The 26,077-nt window shown below is 43.5% G+C and overlaps 1 protein-coding gene across 3 annotated transcripts in view; it reads left to right on the top strand.

Annotated features, from left to right (window-relative positions):
- The window catches only part of LOC119169741 (MAM and LDL-receptor class A domain-containing protein 1), a 317,209-nt gene that overhangs the window by 120,955 nt on the left and 170,177 nt on the right, over window positions 1-26,077 (top strand). For all 3 annotated transcript variants that reach the window (XM_075886843.1, XM_075886841.1, XM_075886842.1), the window contains exons 26-35: window positions 1,856-1,937; window positions 6,520-6,645; window positions 7,450-7,597; window positions 14,320-14,431; window positions 15,208-15,304; window positions 18,612-18,662; window positions 19,532-19,612; window positions 20,196-20,401; window positions 22,470-22,560; window positions 24,678-24,920. In XM_075886843.1, the coding sequence (XP_075742958.1) occupies window positions 1,856-1,937; window positions 6,520-6,645; window positions 7,450-7,597; window positions 14,320-14,431; window positions 15,208-15,304; window positions 18,612-18,662; window positions 19,532-19,612; window positions 20,196-20,401; window positions 22,470-22,560; window positions 24,678-24,920 (1,237 nt within the window). The remainder of the gene's footprint in view (window positions 1-1,855; window positions 1,938-6,519; window positions 6,646-7,449; window positions 7,598-14,319; window positions 14,432-15,207; window positions 15,305-18,611; window positions 18,663-19,531; window positions 19,613-20,195; window positions 20,402-22,469; window positions 22,561-24,677; window positions 24,921-26,077) is intronic.

Here is a 26,077-nt window from a genome sequence, read left to right as displayed (position 1 = left end):
ACCGTGGCATTGTCGTCTGGCAAATATGTGTTTTGTTGGGTGCAGGAGCGTTGGCGAAATGTAGTGGGTCAAACGCTGGCACCACCCTAAACAGGTGCTCATGTAGGCTCCCTAGCGTCGCCTATTGAGCCTTAACCTACCAGCACAGCCATGGCCAGTCACGTGAACTACGCTAGGCTACATTAATAGCCAGGTACAACGCTCTTTCAGAGGGATGATTGGCGCGTCGTAAAAGGCGCATTGTACCAAAATGATCAATGTGAATATGCGCGATCACTAGCTACGCTAACGTATGATACAGCTCTTACTGCGATAATATTGTTACGTCAGATGCGAGAGCAGTCTGAACCCGGTTTCACTGCACTCGATGCACCGTCTGCGCTTGCGAAAAGGGTGCATTCTTCAAACACAGCGACGTACCAACTCTGTACGTTTGAGTACGTTTCACGTGTTATATTACGTGAGCGATGCGGGGCACGATTTGATCTGCTTCCAATTCTTCGCTTCACACTTCAATTTTTCGCTATCGTATTCATTGTTTCGCCTTTGCGGCAAAGCTGTGACTTTTCTTATTCGCAATGATGAGTTGGCGGTTATTCTTTGGGCTGACAACCATGAGCGTACCCGTTCTATTCACGGCCATGTAAGAGAACTTGAAAACATTTTATGGAGCTTAGATTTCTTGTATGTTAAGAATCAAAAATGTAACTAATCCACAAATAGCGACTCTAGCTTTCTTGGTTGTTTGGACCAAAGTTTAACTTGTAACATGATAAAACTTTTTGCTTCACCGAACTGCGTGAAATATTGCTCCTTATATAGTCCTCAGCTTACACAACTATGGACACTTCAGAAGTTGGGCGTCATTAGGGCATCGGAATTAACACGTTTGTACCTTTTCACCTGTGTCTCGTTTATACAATATAGCTATTTGACTTTCTTGGGACGCAAGTTTTGTTATGGCACTACAGTATTGTATTTACCGAGCGTTTTTATAAATATATTGTAGTAAGGTGGTACGAAATGCATCTCAATCACGATAACTCCAGTAAAATGCAAACTGTAGGCTTACATTATTATAGGGGAAAAAATCAAATGAGAAAATGCTAAGTGAAATAGGTTAACTGTCGTATATGTCCACCGCATATGTGAGCTGCATGCCTGACTGTTTTAACTGACTTATATACAACCCGCCTAATATCGAATACTATACTTTTGATCTTATCGGAGGGCTATGAAGCAACTTATGCGTTCGTGAACTGCTCAGCGTGGCGACAGGAGAGTCCATGTATACATACAGGACTGATTTGAGTGCGAAATAATATACTCGCTTACACAGATATGGCACATAATGACTAAATAACTTCTAAATGCTTCAAAGCTAATATCGCATATTTCTGTTTCTGAAAACAATTTCAGAGTTTCAAACAGCACATCATCATTTTCTTAAGCTATATTGTAAAATTAACGTTTCGCTTTATTCAAAGCTATACCTCTGTTACATTTGCGACATGCTTTTTTATTTGTGTTACAGGCCTTAAATTGCACGACACGTTAAAAGATTAAAGAAAGATGGAAAGTTCCGGTGACCAACAGTGGTAGAGCAACAACTATTGCAACGGGAAATGGTTTAAAAATCAGAGTAGTCTGTTAACCTGTCAAATTCCCGATTATGTTCCGAGGCAAGCCAACATGTGTACTTTGCTTCCGCATCACTCCTTGACTCAACCCGTCTATTTATTACCATGATTTGCAGACATTGTAAGGCAACTATCAAGAATTTTCGGTTGATCTACAGTGGTAATCAGGTGACTTGTTTATGTAGTGACACTCGTCTTCATTGTGGACGTTTCAGCTGTGGATATCATTCTTCATGAAGCAAGCCCTCGTGGCACTGGATGACATTGAAGTGAAAAGTGGCTTTTGCGAACAAATAGGTGAGTGTGTACGTTCAATTAACACTCTAATAGCTGTTTTAGTCAATTACTCATTGGTGACTTGCGCTGGCGTTACCACACTCTTAAATTTTTCAACGTCCCAATTACGGAACAAAAACTGTGGGAAGCGTGCATTTGCTTAAGTACCAAGTCTGACACATTTCGTGGATACCTCATAAACATCACAACGTACACTATCACGTACCTGTAAAAGCGAATAGAAGGTGTGTTTCCACATATATAGTGAGAGACGCCATGTTAGCATAAAGTGATTGCATGCATGTTGCTCCGCGCTGCCATCTCAACAGAAAACTGTCGCACTGTTGTTGTTTAGCATCCGCAATACATGGTATGACTAAACAGTGCATGAATTTATCATGTTATTGTGCTTTGAGTTTATATGTATTGCACCCTACTCATTGTAGGTGACCCGCCTTGATTGTCTCAGGTTTAACAGTAATTTTAGTTTTACTGACATATTATTGCAATAATGCTTGGAGTACATAAATAGATCTGCCTTTTTCGTGAGAAGATGCGCAAGAGCCTGCTTTAATTTTTTTTTGTTTTCGTAACTGCAAAGCCCATTTGAAGCCACCTGTTCGCCTCTAAGGCAACAGTGCGTCGAAAGAAAATCACTCAAAGACTATAGTTAAGCCTTGATGGCAACAGATATCATTCTATATTGTGGATAGATGTGTTGGGTTTAACGTCCCAAAACCACCTTATGATTATGAGAGACGCTGTAGTGGAGGGTTCCGGAATTCCGACCACTTGGGGTTCTTTCCCGTGCACCAAAATTTGAGTACACGCACCTACAAGATTCCCGCCTCAATCGGAAATGCAGCCGCCACAGCCGAGATTTCATTCCACGACCTGCGGGTCAGCAGCCGAGTACCTTAGCCACTAGACCACCACGGTGGGCCCTACTATATAGTAGCACTAGATGTTTCGCTGCGGTCTTTTTCAACGTGAACTGTTCGGGGCGACGTTTTCTCAATGACGTGGTAGGCATGAATGAATAAAGAGCACACAAGAAGCTCTTTCAACGTACGCCATAGCCCTAAGTGATTCAGGTCAGTGCTCCACCATAATGCTCAGGGTACGCCATGGATACCACGGTACCTACATTGCGCAACAAGTATGGCGTCCTTGCTAGTCTTGCCCACTTCTGACAGACCCTGCCACGCACTATCTATTTCCGGCGTAAGTTACACGGAATAATAGTTTCCAAATTCCTATTGCTTATTTTGAAACGGCTTCGATAGGCTGAACCTTCTGGGCTGAACACCAGGATCTCACTCTTTGCCAAAGCGTGTGTTTAGAAGAAGTGGTTAACGATTTAGAGTACTCGGTACTCTACTGTGGTAGAGCTGAAACCGATCTTTTGGAAAAGAAAAAACTGGTGGCTGCGAAGATGGCCAAAGCGTGTTTAGAAAAAAGTGGTTAACGATTTTGAGTACTTGGTACTCAACTATGGGAGAGCGTAAAGCCATCCCGCGGGCCATACCGGGTTACGCCTGTTTAGAGAAAGTGGTAAGCGCCATATTTATGACACACGCATCTTTATGTATGACCCAAGAAGAGAGAACAAGGGAAAACTAAATAAGAAAGCAGGCATTACACCCGTATGAGCTAATCTCGTTGATAGACGTGTGGATGCTTCGCAACGTTATTTCCAGCAAGAAAGTGCCCTCTTGATCAAGCTACACTGGAGAGTAGTAGTAGTGAGCGGTTCTTAAAAGAAAGGAAAATGGAGCTAATTTCTGTCTGCCTATTTGGCTACACAGCTAAGCTCTTTGTTTGGGAGCGAGAAGGAAAAAATAGTTAAAGGGAAAAGAAACCGAAGACAGAGCACTCGCCACATACAAGTGAAAAAAGAAGAGATAGAAAACATGGGGGGCACGGTAGAAGGAGTCTTAGGACGGGGCACCAGTTGGCGAAAGCTACACGACTCTAGGAGATCGCGGACGGTGGGCTGATCGGCGAGAGCTTCACTGGCGTCGAGGATCACGGATGACACAACCGTTTAGCATACGTAATCCACCAAGCGAGTCACCGCAAACAGGCGAATGCCAGCTATCATTCTTTCAGAGACGATAGTATTTCTTCAGATACTTCAACGCAACAATTTGCTCTGTAGTCTTTCTGTCTTTCTTTCTGTCTGTCTGTCTGTCTGTCTGTCTGTCTGATACCCAAAAGGGCTTGTCTGTTTTTATTGTTGGCTTTTGATATTAAAATCCAACCACATCTGCATCGCCCATCAGTAATGCTCTGGTTGGTGTGTTCGTACTTGTGCGTAGTAAAGATTAGAATGCAAATGTTGGGCCTATCTGAGGCAGAGCATCAACAAATCTATATACTGTGGCGTCTTTTTTTATACTACGACAGTCATACATAAGTAATTATAAGGAAAGTAGCGTTTGTTACTCTGAGCTTACAATGCAACGCTATACAGGAAAAGGCTGGTATTCCCTGCTCTTTGCTAAGACAGCAAACCTAACCGCTGCGCGCATTGAGGCAATTTAACGCAGTGCCTCCAGAATCCCATTCACCGATTTTCTCGCGCAGAACATCAAATAAATGATTTATTCATTCTGTCCAGACGAAAAACTAGCTCGTCATTCATTGCAGTAAAACAAATTTGCAGTAAAACATGCAGATACGGGGCAAATTTTTTTATTACCATTCACTCATAAGACCAAGATAATTGCTGCTAAACACAATGCACATATTATGCAGCACTCACGAAATTCAACGGACTTCACCAAAAGGTTAACGCGCATGAATGTGAAGGGAAGTGTTTGTCTAGCGAAGCATGGAAATTGATTTGTGGACTGCGCAGGTTTGTGGATGAATTGGTTTGTGAATGCGTTGCGTACTGCATTGCACTATCTTATAACAAAAATACATTGGTTGGACATGCCGGTATCGTAGCGTGCCCACAGTTGAAAGAACGTTACGCATGTTTATTGCGATCACATTCTGGTAATTGACCACGCCCAGCGCTGCAAATGTAACTTATGTAACTTCTTTTTGTGAGCATAAAAGTGTTGAAGCGTGCATCTGGTATAATATACAGAAAAATGATACAGGCTTTTTATTTTTGTGTTGCTCGCGCATGTGAAAGTTGTGTTAGCGCACCATCATTCATCACGTTTTCAAAAGGAGCTGTACTTTTCAAGACGGATTTAAAACTTTGATACGATGCTTTGCAAGTTTCTTTTATCAATGATGGCTTGTTAACGAATAAACATGTGCGTTTTTTTTTGTCGTTTGGTATTTCTTGATATGTGGGGTTTTACGTCCCAAACCCACCATATTATTATGAGAGACGCCGTCGTGGAGGACTCCGGAAATTTGGACCACCTGAGGTTCTTTAACGTGCACCCAAATCTGAGAACACGGGCCTACAACATTTCCGCCTCCATCGGAAATGCAGCCGCCGCAGCCGGGATTCAATCCCGCGACCTGCGGGTCGGCAACCGAGTACCTTGCCACTAGACCACTACGGCGGGGCCGTTTGGTATTGCTTTCGTTTACCTTTTTTTTTTCACTTTTCGGTCATACATAAGATTATGGGTGGAACGAAAACAAATCATTGTCAGTCAGGAATGACCCTGTGCGTGTCTTGCCTGTTTCTGTGGTCACTTCATCTAGTTCCCAGCCTGCAAATAAAGAAGGCATTCCTACACCTCGTCCTCATAGCAACATTACTTGATGTGCATCAATGGTAAATTTACTTTTCACAAGTAAACAACCTTGCAAACTTCTTATGCAGCAATAACTTACCGAGCAACAAAATTACTTGGAAATACACGTGCGTAAGGCAAATAACGTTATATTAGTTTTGCTTTTGACATGTGAAATTACTTCTCTTGGGGAATTAGCAGCTATATCATCCCGACGAGTCGCTGTTTGGATGACTCATCTCTCTAACCTGTCTCAAAGCTTGGTCGAACTTACCTATTTAAGTAATAGGCACTCACCTGTGCGAAAAATAGTAGTGGCTATATAGCAGTGGAAACATTGGCTTACAGTCGGTTGTGGTAACAGTGCTTGTTTATGTGGAGAGGGGATGATAATTCAGATATGGAGACTTCTAATGTCGGCAATCAATGGTAATTACAGGCTAAAAAATGTTGGATGAAAGGTACTACGACTTTCATTTACAGCGTTGCTCGACCCCGATAAAGCGCCATAAGTAATGCTGCTTTTTATTGATACGTCAAAACGCCGCTGCTTTGATCTTTTACCGATGTTACTGACGTGACCGATCTGCACCTGAACGGATCGACCAAACTGTTGTCCGCTCTAACAACCCTTCAGTCGTCACAGTGTTGTCGCCGTTCCAGGCAAACATGCGTCACTAACACAACTAATCGATCGACATCAACACGTCAATCTGCCCCGCAACATATGGCGCGTCGTGAAAAAACTTTTAAAATCAAGCTCTTGCTAAATGCTTGTTGTAACTTCGAGAACAACAGCACGTAAAATTTACGAAGAAATTCTTCCTTGAAATATACCGACGAGCATGCCTAACATGAAGCTAATGGTGTTTGTTTCTTTGTTCTCCCTCAAGACTTTTGCTCTTGGGAACTAGGCTCATCGTGCCGGATGTACAATGCTGCGGATGGTTTTTCTCCTTGGAGAATCGTCAATGGCTCTGAACTGGGGCTTCCAGACCACACAACAAGGAATTTGACAGGTCCGTAAGTAGGATGAAATTCCGCAGCAGGAAAAATAAAAAAAAAAATGATGCGTGCTAAGTAAAACTTTCGTTGATAGTAGTCACTAAAACTTATATGACAACGATGTAATTTCAGCAGCAAATGGGGTGAGCAGAAGCTGGTTGCGCTTATGCGTACCCAGTGATGACTTTACTCGCGCACAGTTTAGAGAGGGGATTTGATAAGAGCCCACTATTGAAAAGAACTTTGCAGTATGCTTGGGTATTCACTGCTGCGTCATCAACGAATCCATTATTTTGTCTTCTTAGTGGAACTGTTTTTGATCGTATCTTTGTTGACACACATAATGACCGCGTTGCAGGGGTGTTCCAAAGGTCTTCTTTTCGATTGAACTTTCTTTGGGAATTTATTCAACTCCGCCCACTAAACTACTCATTTCGTTACACAAACAGCTTGCGTAATACCCTTTACTACGTATCTAAAAATACTTTAATGAAGATTAGCGAACGTTGGAATATATTTATACCCTTTTCCCAATTAAATGATCCCTAGTCATAAACCAGCGTTTATACACGGAAAAGTAACCTATTTTTCTCTCTGGAAGCCTTATACCTGCAGGTGTAAGTCCAAAACTTATATCATCAGCCCTTACGTTGAGTTTTGGCTAGAAACGAAATTCTGGCTAGTAACGAAACTGGGACTGCCACACCTAGCAATCTGTAAGCTCCTCCTGGAGTTATACTTGGGCCAAGCAGTGCTCTACGAACCGATTCGAAATAGCGCAAAGTTTAAATACTATATTACTGCCACATTCGTTGCAGGCCGTTACATGTACCTAAACACAACTGCGGTTGACTCTCATCATCCTATATCACGGGTGTTTTTGTCGCATCGGCCGCCCACCAAAGCAACGTGCGTCACATTTTGGTTCAGTGGTAGCGGATCCATCTGCCGGCTCAACGTGTACAGGTGAGTGCAATGGAGCTACTTCCCGATGCTCACAAAGTGATTGTGCAGAATCAAAGGGACACTAACCCTTTCAGACGCCACCTACGCAGAACTGTCTGCAAATGTGTCAAATCGCAACAAAGTTACTTCAACAAACTCATTATTCTATTGCAACAAGAGTAATGAGATAATTCTGAAGTTTACGAGTGTTACAACAACTCATCTTAATTAGGTTGCTATAAAATACCTCTTTACCTTGAAGCCATAGATGCTTATTCTTACAATAAACAGAATAAAATCCCAGGCTATGAATGATTCTGCAAACAGAAATTCTTCTCACAATTCTCGCAGGAAGTGCCACATTGTACGACTCGTCGAGCGTGGTAGTGCCTTAAAAAACGATCATATGTATCAATACACTCCATAGTGAGATTAACTGTGGATAAATTCATTATGCAGGAGGTTCGAATCACCAAAAGTACGATATATGTTGCTCTTTCATCGACTGTGCTTGACACAAATAGATAAAACAAGTGGTCTATACAATGGTATGCATAGCGTTTCAAAGTGTTAAGCAGTCAAGCCAATTTATCGCAACAAAAAATTCCAATAGGAGTAGCAAATCCACCACTCTCTTCGCTCTCTTCGCGAGCAGGCATATATATATATATATGTATATATATATATATAAATATATATATATATATATATATATATATACATATATATATATATATATATATATATATATATATATATATATTGAAAGACGCAGGCAGACTAGGTACGGCGAGCAGGCAGGGCGAGCAGAAGCGTTTATTCTGCGATGTCTGGCTCCGCTCAGAACCACCCCAAGAGAGAGAGGACGATGATGATGGGTATGTGCAAGTGAGAACGATGATGATGGGTATGTGCAAGTGAGAACGATCAAATGCTTGGAATGTGCTTACAATTTCCCCCCCCCCCTCTGCGAAGCGGCCAACCTGGCCGCCAGTCAGAGATCGGCCGAACGAGTAACAAAAGGCTTCATGCGTGAGACGTGAACTATTTCCGTGCTGCGCAGACGGCGGTCAGTGACAGACTGAAGCGGGGTGACGAGGTAGTTAACTGGAGATGTCTGTCGTACAACGGTGTATGGGCCAACATACCGGTGAAGAAATTTCTCGCAAAGGCCCGACGCTCGAACCGGGGTCCATAGTAAAACCTTATCGCCAGCATTAAAGGCCACGTCGCGTCGTTTTTTATCACAGCGATGTTTTCTCTCCTTTTGGGTTGCTTCCGTGTTTTTGCGAGCAATTTCACGGCATTGTGTGACTCGGGCTGCGAACTCTTCTGGGAGCGAGGTACTGCTTGGAGCCGGTGCAAAGAAAAATGCCGTGTCGAAGACCGAGGAGGCAGATCGGCCGTACACGAGAAAAAACGGGCTGTAGCCAGTTGATCGTTGTACCGCAGTATTGTATGCGAAGGTGACAAACGGTAAAATGTTATCCCAATTTTTGTGGTCAGGATGCAAGTACATCGATATCATGTCAGAGAGTGTTCGGTGGAAGCGCTCGGTAAGGCCATTCGTTTGCGGATGGTATGTAGAAGTGGTTTTATGGACTGTATTGCACGCCTGCAGGACTTCATCCAGGACCTTGGAAAGGAAGGCTTTGCCACGGTCACTCAAAAGGACGCGAGGGGCTCCGTGGCGCAAGACGATGGAGTTCAAGAAAAAATTGGCGATTTCTGTGGCGGTAGCAGAATGAAGAGGTGAAGTCTCGGCGTATCTTGTTTGATGGTCGACTGCAGTGACGATCCAACGGTGACCGGAAGGTGTCAACGGCAAAGGACCATACAAGTCTATTCCGACAAATTCGAATGGTGTGGTGGGACAGGGAAGAGGCTGAAGGAAACCAGCAGGCGGGGATGTGGATCGCTTGCGGTGCTGACACAACGCGCACGAGCCCACGTATTTGGCCACCGTTGTGGACAAGCCAGGCCAGAAGCAGCGCGTCTTGATGCGATCGTAGGTCTTGTGGAAGCCTAGATGACCGGCAGCAATATCATCGTGGAATGCTTCCAAAACTCGAAGACGAAGGCAGCGGGGAAGAACTGGCACCCACTTGTTACCGGTGGGATGGTAAATGTAGCGCTTAAGCACACCGTCCTGAAGGCGAAATTGTCGAAGCTGGCGTCGCAAGCGGCTGTTGGGTGGTTTAGTGACACCGCGAAGGCGATCAATGAAAGACCGACAGTAGGAATCTGCCAGCTGAAGTGAACGTAAATCGGAGTTCGAAGATAGCTGCATTGGATCCAGCGATGCGAGCGATACGTGTTGTGAGGCAAGCTGGGTGTCAGAGTCATTCGAACGCGATGCGGTGGACGTATTGTCACGAGAGAGCGAAAGTGGGCACCGGGACAGCGCGTCGGCATCATGATGACATTTGCCAGACTTGTACGTAACTGTAAAGTCGTACTCTTGTAAGCGCAGTATCCAGCGCGCAAGACGTCCTGACATATTCTTCATTGATGAAAGCCAACAGAGTGCGTGGTGGTCGGTGATGATGGTGAAGTGCCGACCGTAGAGATACGGGCGGAATTTCTGTATCGACCATACGATAGCCAAGCACTCCTGCTCCGTGATGGTGTAATTCCGCTCAGCTGTTGACAGAGTCCGGCTAGCGTAGGCCACAACCTGCTCTTTAGAGGTGGAATCACGCTGCAGAAGGACTGCTCCAATGCCTTGTGCGCTTGCGTCAGTATGGAGTATGGTAGGCGCTCTCTCATCGAAGTGGCGCAGCACTGGTCCGGAAGTCAGGCGTTCTTTCAAAATTTCAAATGCAGATTCGCAGTCGTTGGACCATGAGAAAGGAGCACCAGTGGCCAATAACTTATTTAGCGGAGCCGCTAAGGTAGCAAAGTTGCGTATAAAGCGACGAAAATAGGACGCGAGACCAAGAAAGCTGCGCAACGTCTTTTGGTTGGACGGTCGAGGGAACTGTAGCACAGCTGCGATCTTCTCGGGATCTGGTTGGATTCCGTCTTTGGAAACGACGTGACCGAGGACTTTGATGCTTTTGCTGGCAAATGTACACTTCTTTGTATTTATCTGAAGGCCAGCCTTGGAGAGACATTGTAGCACCTCGTCTAATCGTTGAAGATGTTGGGCAAAGGTACTTGAAAAAACAACGATATCATCTAAGTAACAGAGGCAGGTCTTCCATTTTAGGCCACGAAGAACAGTATCAATCATTCGCTCAAACGTGGCTGGAGCGTTGCACAAGCCGAATGGCATTACATTAAATTCATAAAGGCCGTCCGGTGTGGCAAATGCAGTTTTTTCTTTGTCAGCCTCGTTCATGGGGATTTGCCAGTAACCTGATCGTAAGTCAAGGCTCGAAAAATAGTTCGCCCCTTGCAGTGTGTCTAAAGCGTCATCAATTCTAGGCATAGGATATACGTCCTTGCGTGTGATCTTATTTAACGCGCGGTAGTCAATGCAAAAACGAACAGAGCCATCCTTCTTTTTAACTAAAACGACTGGAGATGCCCAGGAACTCGAAGAAGGTCGTATTATATTTCGCGATAGCATCTCGTTCACTTCTTTTTCAATTATTTCTCTCTCTGATTGCGAAACCCGATATGGGCGACGGCGTATCACACGAGAACCGTCGGTTTCAATGCGATGTACAGCCGCGGAAGTCTGACTCAGTGTTGTGGTACAGCTATCAAAGCAGGCTTTGTGCTTAGCCAAAAGGGCCAATAGTGCTTCAGACTGTTTTGGTGTGAGGTCTGAACCAATGACAGGTCGAAAAGGGAAAGAACGTGAACCTGGAGCTGGTACTGGTGACGAAGACGGGCAGAGTGTCGCGATGGAGGTCAATGGAGAGAAGTCAATCTTTGCCACTGTCATTCCCTTGGGCAGCAGCACAGATTCTGCAGTTGTGTTAGAAACGGGCAGAAAAGCGCAGCCAGAGGAAAACCGGAGGAGGCAAGAGGCGACGAGAATTCCACGGGAGGTGCAGCGAAACGAAGGAGCCACAAGTGCATCACCGTCGGTTACTTGGGTAGATGCGACAGCTATCACGTGTTCGTGACCAGGGTGCAGGACGCAGTCTTCAACAATGACCAAGTTGGAGATCGAGGGTGATGAAACTGGAATGGGCGCATCCGTTGTATCCGTTATGTGAATGACGTTCTCTTTAAAGGATATAACAGCGGAAGCAGAATGCAGAAAGTCCCAACCAAGGATAAGTTCATGAATGCACGTGGGCAACACAATCATCTCGATGTGGTGACGTATACCATCAATAGAAACACGAGCCGTACACTGTCCGTCAGGTTGAATCAGCACGTTATTTGCCCCACGCAACACAGGTCCCACATAGGGCGTTCTGACTTTACGGAGGCGCGAGCACAAGTCACTACGCAAAACAGAAGTGGTTGCACCGGTGTCAACGAGAGCTTGCACAGGAATACCTTCAATAATCACTGACAACATATTAGCTGAGCGAACAGGAGGTATTTTTGTTGGTCGACGGGACGCAGTTTTCCCTCCAAAAACTGCAATCCTTAGTTTTCCGAAGATTGGTCAACAGGACGGGAGATGATTGGACGAAGCGGCGATGCGGAGCGGCGATAGGGCGATGGAGAGCGTCGTCTGGAGGAGCGGTATTCCTGATGTTGACGAGGGGACACTGGAGGAGACGGAGACCGGTACTGCGCGGACGGGTAGGTGTCTGGAGCATAAAGATCTGGTCTTCGGAACCGGTCTCGTTCGAACTCAGCATAGCCTCGTCGTTCCTCTTGCTGGCGGCGACGGCAGTAACGAGAAATGTGGCCTCGTATACCGCAGTAAAAGCAAACAGGACGGGATTGACGCCACTGAGGATACAAGGGTGCAGCAGTCATTCCACCTCGCATAGCAGCCAAATGGCTACTAGCAGTATCCGTAGAGCTAGATGCCCCGGGAGCCGGCGGAATCGCAGCGATCTCCGCATATGTGGGCATTACCGTTTGAACAACCGGTGCTGCCGGTGTCGACCTGGGCGTCACATCGGCGTATGTGGGCATCGGGCGTGCTGGCGGAGCGACCGGGGATGTCGGTGTCGCCATTGCCGCTAACTCCTGCTTAACAAGATTCCGCAGGTCGAATGGTGGAGACGGAGCGGAGGCGACAGTGGACCGCTGCTGTTCAAGGTCTCGAAGTTCTTCCCGGATGATTGTGCGGATAAGGGTTTTTAATTCAGAGGGAGGCATCAGGCGTGGATCACTGTCTTGTTGAAGCCGAAGGGACTGCAACTGGTCAAGGCGTTGGCATGTCGAAATGACGTCGTTAACCGTAGCGGGATTGCCAACAGCCAAGGCGTTGAATGCGATTGGGCCGATTCCTTTAAGGATGTGGCGAACGCGCTCATCTTCCGTCATGTCTTTATTCGCACGGCGACAGAGGGCCAAAACATCCTCGATATACGAAGTGTACGACTCATGTGCCAGTTGTAGACGCACAGCCAGCTTCTGTTTCGCGGCTTCGGAACGACCCGATGAGCATCCGAATATTTGTCGCAGTTTGTTAGCAAAGGTCGACCAATCAACGAAGTCAGTTTCGTGATTAAAATACCAGGTTTTGGCTACGCTGGTCAAATAGAAAGGAAGGTAGCTCAGTTTCTCTGCTTCGGTCCATCGATTGGCTGAACCCACACGGTTGTAAAGGTCAAGCCATTCCTCGACGTCGTCACCGCGAAGACCCGCGAACACGGCCGGTTCGCGCTGAGGGCTGGTGACAGTAGATGAAGAGCGGGCAGCCGCCGGCGTAGGGGCTGTAGCGTTAGGGCTAGGCGTTAGGTCCGATGTCTGCATACCTGTGTGGGTGGCTGGGTGCAATCGGCGACCAGATCGGAGCTCCAGGTGGGAAATGAACGTAGGAGGACGTCGGGATCTTACCCCAGCACCTCCACCACTCTGAAAGACGCAGGCAGACTAGGTACGGCGAGCAGGCAGGGCGAGCAGAAGCGTTTATTCTGCGATGTCTGGCTCCGCTCAGAACCACCCCAAGAGAGAGAGGACGATGATGATGGGTATGTGCAAGTGAGAACGATGATGATGGGTATGTGCAAGTGAGAACGATCAAATGCTTGGAATGTGCTTACAATTTATATATATATATATATTGTATACCCGAGGGCTTGCTTTTCCGTGTTTTACTACAATTATAATGAGATCTAACAGACAATAATGCCAAAGAATGTATAGGGAAACTTATTAGAACCATTGAATTGTAAATAAGAAGAAATAAAAGTGGGTGAAAAAATGACTTGCCGTGAGCAGGAATCGAACCTACAATCTTCGAATTACGCATCAAACGCGTTAACACGAAAAAACGAGCCCTTACATATACACTTCTTTCCCTTATATTTAAGGGCAGTGTACAAACATTAATTAAGGCAGGAATTATAGAAATAAAAAAATTACGACCATGAACTTTTTATCCAGTGGAAATCAGATCGAGTTCAATGGGCAAATTAAAGTAGTTCCTACAAATCGTGATAAACGCCTAAGAATAAATATATTGCACAGGTAATGATATAGTCTCAAAGAGATGCCTAATTTGATTGCGCCACACAATTTTAGCTTTAATGAGGATGCCTTACTCATCATCTTAATGAGGATGACTTACTTAGCACCTAGTAATAGTTCAATATGCAAGCAACGTTCTCTATGTCAACGTGTAATGTACCTTCCGGGATGTATTGGGTTTACAGATTCACAAAGGAAACGGCTTTTCGGGACCCCCTTGTTTCAGTAACTACGCCAGTAAAACAAGGGCAATGGATTGCACGGAGGGTACTCATCTCTTCAAGAAATAGGTGGAACGTGAGTTGAGAGTGCTCATCTCCCATACTTTTTTTTTCAATCTTTAAAACTGTCAGTAACGGCAATTTGGTGAATCAATCGCTTTGCGCAAAATTTGATAAGGGGGTGCACATGTCAGAAATGTGGGTAAAGGATTAAAATGAATGCTCAATATTTTTCTGCAATTGCCATACATGTGGCGCATCCTCCGCTTTGCGTATTTCTTAAACTTGGCTCGGTAGCGTTCTCGTGACTTTCTGAAGGTAATCACTAACTCCCGTTAGTTGCTCTGCTCGTGATGCTTTTGTTAGAACATTAAGATAAGTTATGTGGCTCAGATTACTAAACACTTACCTCCACGCTTTATCAAAGGAGAACAATCCATTAATGTGGACATCTGGGCACGTTGCTATTCCATAGACAAGAATAATTATAGCGCACTAAAAACGAGGACAAAAGAAGGCACACACAAACACGCACATCGCGTGCGCGAGTGTGTGTGTGTGTGTGTGTGTGCGTGTGTGTGCGTGCGTGCGCGCGCGCGTGTATGTGTGTGTGTGTGTGTGTGTGTGTGTGTGTGTGTGTGTGTGTGTGTGTCCTCGTTTCCAGTGTGCTATAACTGTTCTTAAGTATGAAACAATCAACGCATTGCCAACTGCAACTCCTGTAATACTCTGTAATGTGTCGTAAAAACGGATCTTCATTTTTCTGACACAACTTGAAGTTATAATTCAAATGCAACGTCGAGGTAGCGCTGAGGTCCTCATGCTGTTTGCTATTTTTCTTTTCTTTATCAGCTTGTCTTCGAAGGTGTGGCTACAGCAGGAGTAAATAGAGATTCTGCAATCATGATCGACGACATTGAGTTTACGGAGGGCGAATGTCCAACCTACGGTAATATTTTGTCTATATTGTAAATGGCGTGTTGTGTTAGGGTTCATCAAAGCGAACATTCTTCATATATAAATTGGAATTGTTGGCGTGAAGCACAGCTCCAACGATTATGGCGTGCTGCCTATCATGTAAAACAAGCGCTTGGTGTCAAATGTTAATCGCTTGCTTCTCTCGCATGTATTGGCTGTGAGTTCGAAGGGGCATCGAAGCAGTTTTCACCCTTTCAGTCGAACGTAATCTTGGAAGCACTGACCTTCATGCTAGGGAATTCACCTCCTGTTTCTTCTAGCCCCTCACGCTGGGTGAAACAACAGCTATTGGTGAAAAAAGAGAAGTGACTCGAGTGCACACGGAGAGTGGGCGTTATAAGAAGACCTATTGACGTCACCGCAAGAAGGGAGCAAATCGCTGCATTTGTTGGCGTTTATTCTGGCGTTCATTCGTCACGCATAAAGTGAAGTTCAGAATAAATTGTGGCCCCCACACTAATCTATCTTACTGCCTGAAGCTATAGAAAAATTCGCACAATACCAATTTCACCACTAGTCTCTATATTGCTATTGCTTCAGCCTCTGTGCCGAAATCGAGAGGTGACATCGCCGTGCTCAGGTTGTGTTCAGCACTCGAATGGAATAGGACCCACGGTTACTGTGAGGTCTCATTTCAGACGTTTTCTCAGTATCAGAAGAGGCTTGACCAGTCACTTAGTCACTCACCATGCCTGTGAAGAGAAAGAATATGATAGCAAGTGTGGTGCTTCCAAGACATTTTAGAGACAGGAAATGCGTGTGAACCTGTTAATATGCAACTGCTAGGCTCGTCTATGAAAGTTGTACCACTGATTAGAAACGTGGTGTCGTCTGCCCGTTCGCATAAGAGGATATTGTCACAGCGTCGTGACGTCGACAAAGGGAGCCGACTTCAGGTCGAAAATTAAACTGTGTAGTCGGGCCGAACTTGTGGCCATGCAATAGGAACGTCCGATTACAGCAGGACAGTGGCTCTGATAGCGGCGAACAGAGTGTCGGTTGTCGATCAACTGACAAGCAGCGAAGCGTGTCGGAATATATACACTTGTCGTCGAACATTTTAGCGTTATCGCTAGTGGCGACGTAGGTTCCAGAATAATCTGATAGGTTCATGAAGTGGGCGTATTCTTAACAAAACGATCTACTACTGCCTCGAAGCTTAACACTGTAGGCGTAGTTTGCGCTGAACATTGTTTAACGGGGCGAGAACAAAACTTGAGGCAAGGAAAGTGGCACTATTGCATTAAGGAAGATGGCAGAGATCTCACAATTTCTACGGGAGAGAAGGTGTTACCTTGCCCACACTCGATGCATTTTGCTACTATATTGCTAATCATGACAGGCGTCAAAAACGGCGGTGGTTTTCTCCAGCCGAGCTGTTTATGCTTTTTGATCCGCCAGTCCGCGTGAAGTGAAAGCCACGATTAACAAGCAAGGCCTCTACCTCATACACCTCTCAGGCCGCCTAGTGCCTCGCTGTGGTAATTAAAAATTTGCTAATTAGTAGAACAATGTCTTAGACCTCGCTAATAAAAAATGAAGCTATTGAAGACCCTCCTATTTATAAACATTATGACCATCCTAATGAAAACGCTGCTATTTATGACACCTACTTATGGCTTTTACTTTAGATAGCGCACATGAGATATATGTCACCTAAAAACACACTATTTAAGCCCTTCGTGAATAACACCTCACTTTCTGCCCTTGCTAATAATTTAGGGGGTCGCAAGAATAGCTGTCGTAATTCAACTTGATTTAACTGTCTTCACAACTATGTGTTTGCTTGTAATACTGAGCAGACAGAGAAACCCTGTGGCATATACTAGTCTGAGTTCTAGCCGGCCCCAATCTACGTGTGGCGATGCTGATGACGACCACCTATCGTAGGTGGTTGTCTACTCTGCGCATGAAGCAGACCTACTCGTGAACAGCTACGTAGAAAACCAATGGTCGCGTACTAATTCTGGGAATCACACCCACTGCCTCACGATGAAGCAGCAGCGAGGGTTGGATTCCCAGAATAGTGAATTGCTGTTGGTGTAGTTGGTTCTACGCAAATCTAATATCTACTGCCGGCGAGATCCCGCCGTTTCTTCAAGTGAGAAGATGCGTGTCTACAACCTGGTATGGCACTCGGCCTTGAGGGTACTTATAGTTTGACAATGTCACAGCTTTTCCGCCCAGTTCTTTTTTTCTTGTTCCACCAAGGGCGCTGTTCTCTGCTGCCCAATGGTACCCAGGAATAAGCCCTTCGTTTAACGTAGACACACAATCTTTCTCTTCAACACTTACAGCTGTTTAAGGAATTCACCACGATTAGTATAGTCAGACAGTCTTATCGTTGGGTCTCGTCAATTTACCTATGTAGCTTTTAACCCAGCGGAAACATCCAGCATGTATAAACAGGAAAAATAAAAATTGAATTGAAATGAGTTGAAATGAATTACCGCAACTCCCCATAGTACGAGCTACTCTTAATTTCATGAACAAACAATCATACCCTGTAGCATGCGCGACGACAGCATTGCCTGTAGATAGGTGCAGTCACCTTCTATGAAGACCCTCAACATGAAGTCACGAAGTCTTAACCAGTCTCCCCCCTTACCTGTGACATGGCACTTTGGAAACTGCCTGATGGCGATCAACTTGCATGCGTGTAGGCACACTACCAGTGGAGGAAATATACCACTAGCGGTACATTTACTTGTCACTGAAACACACACAAAATCCAATGCACACTATGCGTTTATGTATACGTGCTTCGAACTAAATATAGTTTCAGTCTCGTACTGTGCTGTCTTTCATAAACTTCAACAGCGTTGTGCATAGTTTAGTTCGTCAGGAGCATAATTTTTCACTGAACTTAGCACTGTGGTAAATATTTAATTTAATATATATTCTCACTCATGCTCTCAGCAATAGTTCACCTGCCGTCTGGCTCATGACGTCACTTTGGAGTGCGGGCTTGTTCCGATTTACTTCAGACTTGTGGAAAAAATCTACTTCAGACTTGTGGAAAAAATACTTCAGACTTGTGAAAAAAAATGCTGATGCCTTTTGGAGTTGCATCCGACTACACGGAGTTGAAGCATTATCCACTTACTCCTTAACCATAAATAACTTTTTCGTTGCAAGTCTGCAGTATATGACCTCAGAGGTAGTTATGTAACACGCCATTCATTCCTAGGAGAGTGAACTAGACTAAGTATGCTGTCTGTTGGATTGCTCTTACTGCGCCTTTGTAAATACAATTCCTTTTTATTTCACTTCCTTAGAATACTGCACGTTCGAAGATGAATGCCTGCCCTGGGTAGTTAAAGAAAACGGTAAGAGCGAATGCACTTATATGTCCTTTTCTATATTCATAAGTTTGTCTTTAGTCAAAAGAAAAGTCTCTTATGCTGTTGGCTTGTTATCCGCAATGCATTTTTCTTCATCGAAGACACCGTCATAGTGTCTTTTTATAGAACAACAATAGCGGTACTTTTTTGTTCGAGGCATTAACCGTCAAACAGGTCACGTAGTCACTTAGGAAGGTATTTTGGCTACGTAGACTGCAGTCAGGTACGCTCTGGTGACGCCGTAAACTTTGCATGCCCCTTGATGACTGTCCTTTGTGGCTTCAGAGAGCTTTGCAAATAAACTTGGCGTCTTAATAATGGCCATGGAATGTTTACAGTTTCAAAATTATGCAACATTTTCTGTTGGCTATTTCACCAAGCGTTTTCCTTGATTGAGATTTAGATAATTTATTTAGAAAGTCAGGTATTTACCACGTGCTTCTTTCAAAATTATAAGCGTATTTCAGCGGCGAGTTACTCTTTATTATTGTTTTAAAGATTCACTGATGATTGGCCTTACAGGTGACTAGTACTGACTCTGGCAGAAAACTACTTCAATGTAGAACGAATCGCTGTAGTCTGAGGTTTCAATGGTGTTGATCTCAAAAGTATATATCAATGAAATTTTATGTAACTATTAAAAGAGCTTGATAGCGTAGCTTATCATTTAAGGATGTTGAGTTATTCATCTACTTTTCCAAACAGTGCCCTTTATCAGTGTACAGTTGAATAACACTTAAATATCTTTCATGAAGCCAAACTTTAAAATCGTAATACGTTATGGCTTTGGAATATGCGTAAAGTCCCTGTCGTCCTAATTTTTCAAGTATTTTTTGTCATTTGAACGCGATCAGGTCAAGAAGCTGCCTTTAGAGTGGAGCGAGCAGGACACTTCAAAAAACTGCCTCGAGATCACACTACGCAGACGGACGACGGTAAGGTTCTCATAAATTTATAACATTTGTTGCATGTGACAACCTATGTCAATATATTCTATTGGAGAAACAGTGAAATTTTAATTCTTAGACAACTGCAAAAAATCATGGGTTTTTTACTAAAGTGACGCCTTTGGAATACTGTGTCTGCTAGTGCAGCAATATTTGCTTGTTCAATCTCATTTAACGTAAGTTATTCGGCATAAACTTTTTTATTTTTGTTTAACGAAAACCAGTGGTAATATTTCTTAAGAATATATGCCCTCCGACAAAATATTCGGGTATGTTTCTGAAATATTTTTATTTTATATCAGTTCTTTCCAAAGCATCTATAGCGGCATAAGATACATCATGTACCTTCATTTTGGAATTTTAGTTGTCCTTATACCCGACGCCTCAGGCTTTGCTAATTTTCTGTCATACAAAGCGGCTTCCTTATACTGTGATAGTATCTTCATAAACAGTACAACTCCACTGCTGTAAATGACCACACAGTTACACTTCATATACGATTGGAGTTCTGCTGATGCCAGTTTAGCTGTTTCATTGATGTTGCTCTATTGTCCCGTTCATATTACTGCAGGCTACTATCTCCTCTTCGAGTCTCCAGGCACCAAGGGAAACAAAACGTCCTTTACGTTGCGAGAGCCCCTGCTCTACGAATGTGTGTCGTTCTGGTACTTCTTGCCCAAACTCCAAAACAGTGTGGTGCTCTACGCTCAAGATGAACCAATATCAAAAGGAGAGGGTGTTTGGAAGCGTTACGAATGGCAACAAACGCAGCTGATGGTAATCAAGAACATTTGCTGTTCTGTCAATAGTATGACATTATCGCTACAATCACTAGGCTCTTTGAAAATATGGTCGACCTACTATTTCGTATTATGTCTTGAGAGGCAATAGCTTTTCTCTTCAGAAAATACAAAAGAAAATATAAGCTTGCACTGACATGCTTATTAACAAGCAAAAAGTAACATCTCTGAAATTGTCTTGTTTCGCCAAGAAAATTTGTATGCAATGCTTGCGTAACCAGGACATTTCTCGGAAGTAACTCATCAGGCTACAAAAACCGAATATATATTTAATAACACTTTTGATATCTTGTAGTAAATGAACTCCCCACAACATAAAAGTTTTTGTACAACCTATTTTTATCCATCTCCTTTGTTTATTTATTTGATGAACTGTGGTGACATCAGGCCAGAAATACAGGACATTTCACCAATCCTAATAATTTTCGAAGCCTGGCAGGATGCGTATACTCGTGACTGAATATTTAGAGTGTATGAGTACTCTTCTAACATTGAAATTGCTTGACGAAAAGTGGTTCACCTGGAACTGGTACATATGGTAAGTGGTGAGAGTGTATGTAGGTGGTAGGTGGTGAGAGTGTAATGTTGGAACACTTTGATGAACACTGGCGTTCAGGTTGAAAGTGGATAGTGCAAGACGTAAAGGCATCGTGTTAACATTTTTTGGTTCCTCGAAAACATTCATCGCAGTTCTTTAACGTGATAACCTTTACAAACAGACAATAAAGGTGAAATTTGCCATCACCGTTATGTTACAAAATAAACCCGAATTCAGGAGCAGCCCTCTCCGAGGCATGGTGCTGGTTAGGACAAAAACAGTGTGAGAGTTAACCTACATGGCCGTTTAGCAAGCACTAGCCGCATATTTCTGCAGCTTCCATTATCAACTCTCAATTTGTCTCTTGCAAAAAGTACGTGCCAGAAAATGAGAAATCGGAAATCGAAATTTTGCAGCTTAGTGCATGAAGAAAAAATCCACTCCGTCTTTTTGGCCACACATATTAATCAAGGAACTTTCGTTTGTCTAAGTTAGCGAACTTTTTTGTGAGAAAGCGTTGACGACTTCGCAAGAATAACTTACGTTTCCGTAATGTGATCATGGTTGGGACAATGAAGTGGCTTTCGAAAGGGGAAATACATGAAAGCATTGGATAGCTAACAAACAAAACCAAAATAAAAATCTTGACAGAGATGTGCTACTTTAGCCATAGGTTGCAGAGTGTGCTATGTTGTACATCATGCAGAGATTTATCAACGTGACAAGCGCAATGTTTCGTTCGTAATGCTGAAAAAAAAACCAAGATGAACGTGCTTCGACTGTCTACATAGACACCAGCGTATTATGGTTCATACATTATTCCGTTCAACCTTCAGAGATCTCTGAATGAAAGTGACAATGGTCAATAATGCTCGAACTGGAAGCATCAGAACAGCTTCTAAATGTGTACTAATGGTTGTTAAACCAGCTGGCCAAATCATCAATAATGCTCATCAGTTGGAGTGTATATATTAGTTCAAGCTGCAATGAGGAGGTGTTCAAAAGATTTGCCACTCATAATGTGTTTGGAGCGAAAACTTGTCCGTTGAATGAAAATCATCATAAGCCGACTGTACTATCTACTAGGGTATAGCAAACGCCTCCCAGCGCGTCTGTGCACTCTGGTTTATGGCGTAATTCTACTTGGAGAGAAAAGGTGATGGTGCCATGTTCACCAATGCATGGTCGCCCCGTTGAAATGAAGATGAGAATGAGTTCAAAGCTAACTCAGGTTTGAAAACACGAATACGCTTGTTTTTTTTTCCCGGGCATACCTTTTGTACGTGTGCGTGCTTGAAATATACTGAGAAGGAACAAAGAGGAATATGTTTGTTGTCTTTATTGGGCATATGTACGTACTGTACGTACGTGCGTAGGAACATAAAATTTCCGATTACAGAGTGGCAGTTGTTCCAGCTGAACTATGTTTTTTTTTTTGCTTCAGATGAGCTTGTCTGCGGGCAAAAGTTACTTTGATATTTCTTGCCTTGCTTTTTGTATTTATTAGTTCGACCAAATTTCTGCCGAAACCGCAACGGATACAGAGGGCTTCGTGGCCATCGATGATGTGCTTATCAGCGGGGAGTGTTCTCAAAACAGTAAGTAGTGAACCCCTCACTGTGTCCTTTATTTATTCACTTAAGATAACTCAAAGGCAAAAGCAATATTTGTTCCTCAACGTTGGTATAAGAATGCTGCCCCGCAACCCTTCCAAATTTTCCCACTGATTCTTGGTTTTTCAAGGACTCCTTAATCGGAACCCTTTGACCAAGCTACAATTCAATGTTGTGACGCAAACAAGTGTCTTAATGTCGCGTGACATCGCTGTGACGCCATGATGATGCCATAAACATGTCACGAATTTCGGCAATCAATGACGTTATTTTGACGTCATTTCCTAATGGTGATCTTTTGCATCACTCGTCTCTGACACTGCCGACGTAGAAAGCCAACGTCGGCAGTCAATTTTCACGTTTGTTGAGAGAACTAAGACTTGGGAGAATCCACGAACTAGATGTATGAAGACTAAGAAAACTTTGGAGCTAGTGTCCTACCCCCGTCCTCAGCTCTCTTTTTTTTCCCCATTAGGGAGCTATTGCATCAAGTAACTATTGTGGTTATTGTCGAGTTAAATTTCATACAAAACTTTTATAATAATTTACCTGCTTTAAACGGCTTATACTGTACTGAATCTGTAGAACGTATGTGAGTTATATGAGGCTGTTCAAGAATTTCTAGATAGAATTTTCAACAAACCTTGTAAGATTATTTACTTCGTAGAATATTATTGCGACTGTTTCTTTTCAACACAACACATGTGCATGTTTCACATTCCTTAATTTGTCACATAACATTACAGTTTATACACACTATTGCGGGCAGAAAAGACTTACAGTGAGTTTTGATAACAATCATGTCAATAAATATGCCTCCAACCTGGAAAGACAGGGCGAAAGATATTATAGCTAAGAAGCAAGAAAATGAAAGAGAGGAAAGGCAGGAATAATAACCGGCATGCACCCTGCACATGAAGAAATGATGAAAGAAGGATAAAGAGAGAGAGGGGGGGGAAGCACACACATACCGTCACCAAGCATAGAGGCAGTCTTGTGCGGTGACAGCACAAGACTGATCTTTTAGAGTATACAGCCACTCGTGCAACTCTGTTGTCCTTAGCTATTTAGTTGCTTAAACACTCAATAAACTTTCAGGATTTGAATAACAGTTGGGACTATATATTTAGCGTAGGACACGGGAAGTTTCGAAGAGGTATGGCTGAAAGAGTTTATTTAGTGTGTGAGAGAACTGTATACATTAAGCTGACCAAGCTAGCGACCAACATGTCGGGCTACGTCCTTGTGTTTAATGATATCTATATTTTCATTTTATTTAGCAGACTGTCTAAGTACTATTTACTTTTTTGTGCACTCTCAATGACAGCACACTTTCTGGTATATTAGATTGAGCGCATTGCTTTCGTTGTGAAAGCATTTGCGACCGATTCTCTATGTAGGTGACTTTGCACCATCATTGATTTGTATCGTTCTTGCAGAACTCGGTCAACAATTTTTGTAAAACGTACTAGAAATTTTCCCGAATGATTAAGTTGTAGTAGATGCAATGTTACAGCTCAAGACATAAACCTACGTACTTTGCTTTTTTCTTATCAATGGTATATGTCTTCTAAAAACACAACAAATCGAAGCTTACAAAACATCAAGAAAGGTTTATATTCAGCCCCACACTTTCCATTTCCACGTACTTTTCTATGTGACTCCATGAGGTCAGTCAGTTTATTATTATTCCAGTGCACAAATTAATGGTTAAATAAACAGTACAGACGAGGCTTCCTTTCTAAAGAATTACAGCGGTACGCTTGGTTGATTAGAGTTATAGAAAACCTATATTCTGTGCTTAAGTGAAAAAGAACCACAACACGCTTAAACTACATCGAATACCTGATAAATAGCACACATATCAAGACATGAATGTAAAGTACAAGGACTGTATATAACTTTGTATAAGTGACAAAATCAGCTTTGCTTGTTTTTATTGTGTGTGTTTGGGCCCTCTATAATGCGAAAGTCACTTTGCCGAAGCTCCCTTCTGAAATGTCAACAAGCGTTTCATGTGAGCTTGCTTTTCTTTTGAAATGAAAAAAAAAATGTGTAGCAACATCCACTTTTGCCCTCTCTCTTTCTCTCTTGCCACACAGTACGATCAACCGAAAGGTTCGATTGTGGCAACCAGTCTATCACGATAGAACGAGTGTGCGACTTCGTGAAGGACTGCGCTAATGGCGATGACGAGCGAAACTGTGGTTCATGCAACTTCAAGAAAGACTTGTGTGGTTGGATAGGGGACGGTCTCTTGAATCGCGGGACGACTGCATGGCGCCGGCAAGCGGTGGGCGAAGTAAAGAACTCTCCCACCACAACAGCGTACGCTAGCAGAAAAGGTGAGTTCAAATGAGTAGCTCGTAAGAACAGAGGCAACACAAATAGCCGTATATAGCCAGGAGACGCTACAAGTTTCGGGCGTGATAGGTAGTAGGGTAGTGTTGCAGTGTCTTAACTTCCTAAAATATCATTGCGGCATACCCAAGCGCATATGTGAGGACAGCCAAATCTGAATTTGGTGGAGCACTTTAAAGCAATGAGATCGCAAACCGCAAGAGATTTCAAATGCTCTACGTAGAAAGATTTTGATTGATTGATATGTGGGGTTTAACGTCCCAAAACCACTATATGATTATGAGAGGCGCCGTAGTGGAGGGCTCCGGAAATTTAGACCACCTGGGGTTCTTTAACGTGCACCTGAATCTGAGCACACGGGCCTACAACATTTCCGCCTCCATCGAAAATGCAGCCGCCGCAGCCGGGATTCGAACCCGCGCCCTGCGGGTCAGCAGCCGAGTACCTTAGCCACTAGACGTAGAAAGATTTTGTGGAATACAACCACTCTATTCTCAACCTTCTAGTCATAGTGAACCCCTTCCTACTTGAAGCCACTCAGGTTATTTTGTTTAATTAGACGGTGAGTGGTGTTTTTTTCATGATATACTGGGCTCGTTTCTTTTAACCTTAATTTGTGTATACTGCACTCTTAATCTTGCAAGTGCGAAATATAATAAAAAACCGAATCATTCATCGGGTTACCTGGCTATATTTAGTATTTTATCAGGACACAATTAGGAGTGCAGGTGCGTTCTTTTCAATAAATTTGAAGCGATTCCTCCGAAACCAATGGCACTTTAACCATTCCCATCTGTCCGTCTACCTATCTAGTCGCCTGTGTCGGTGCGCTCTCTTGGTTGCTTGCTTAATTTGTTATATACTGATTTCACATAGGTGGTCTGAGTGTGTTACGAACGTGATTAACGTGTCGTGGCATGAGTAACAAAGCGCGCCTACGATGTACGTCATAAAGTTCTTTCCCTCAGTAACGTGTGGCGCATACCGGCATTACCAAGGCATTACGTAAGGAGCTGTGCGCCATAGGTGACGCATAGTCTATATTAGGTCAGAAATAAGAAAATAGACATATCTCATAGACACTTTCTTTTCAATAAGTGAGAGAATGGCATATGCTTGGTTAATTCAACAAATTTTATGC

Source organism: Rhipicephalus microplus, chromosome 2 (genome assembly GCF_043290135.1).
Source record: "Rhipicephalus microplus isolate Deutch F79 chromosome 2, USDA_Rmic, whole genome shotgun sequence".
Taxonomy (NCBI): Eukaryota; Metazoa; Arthropoda; class Arachnida; order Ixodida; family Ixodidae; genus Rhipicephalus; species Rhipicephalus microplus.
This window is presented reverse-complemented; position numbering and strand designations above follow the sequence as displayed.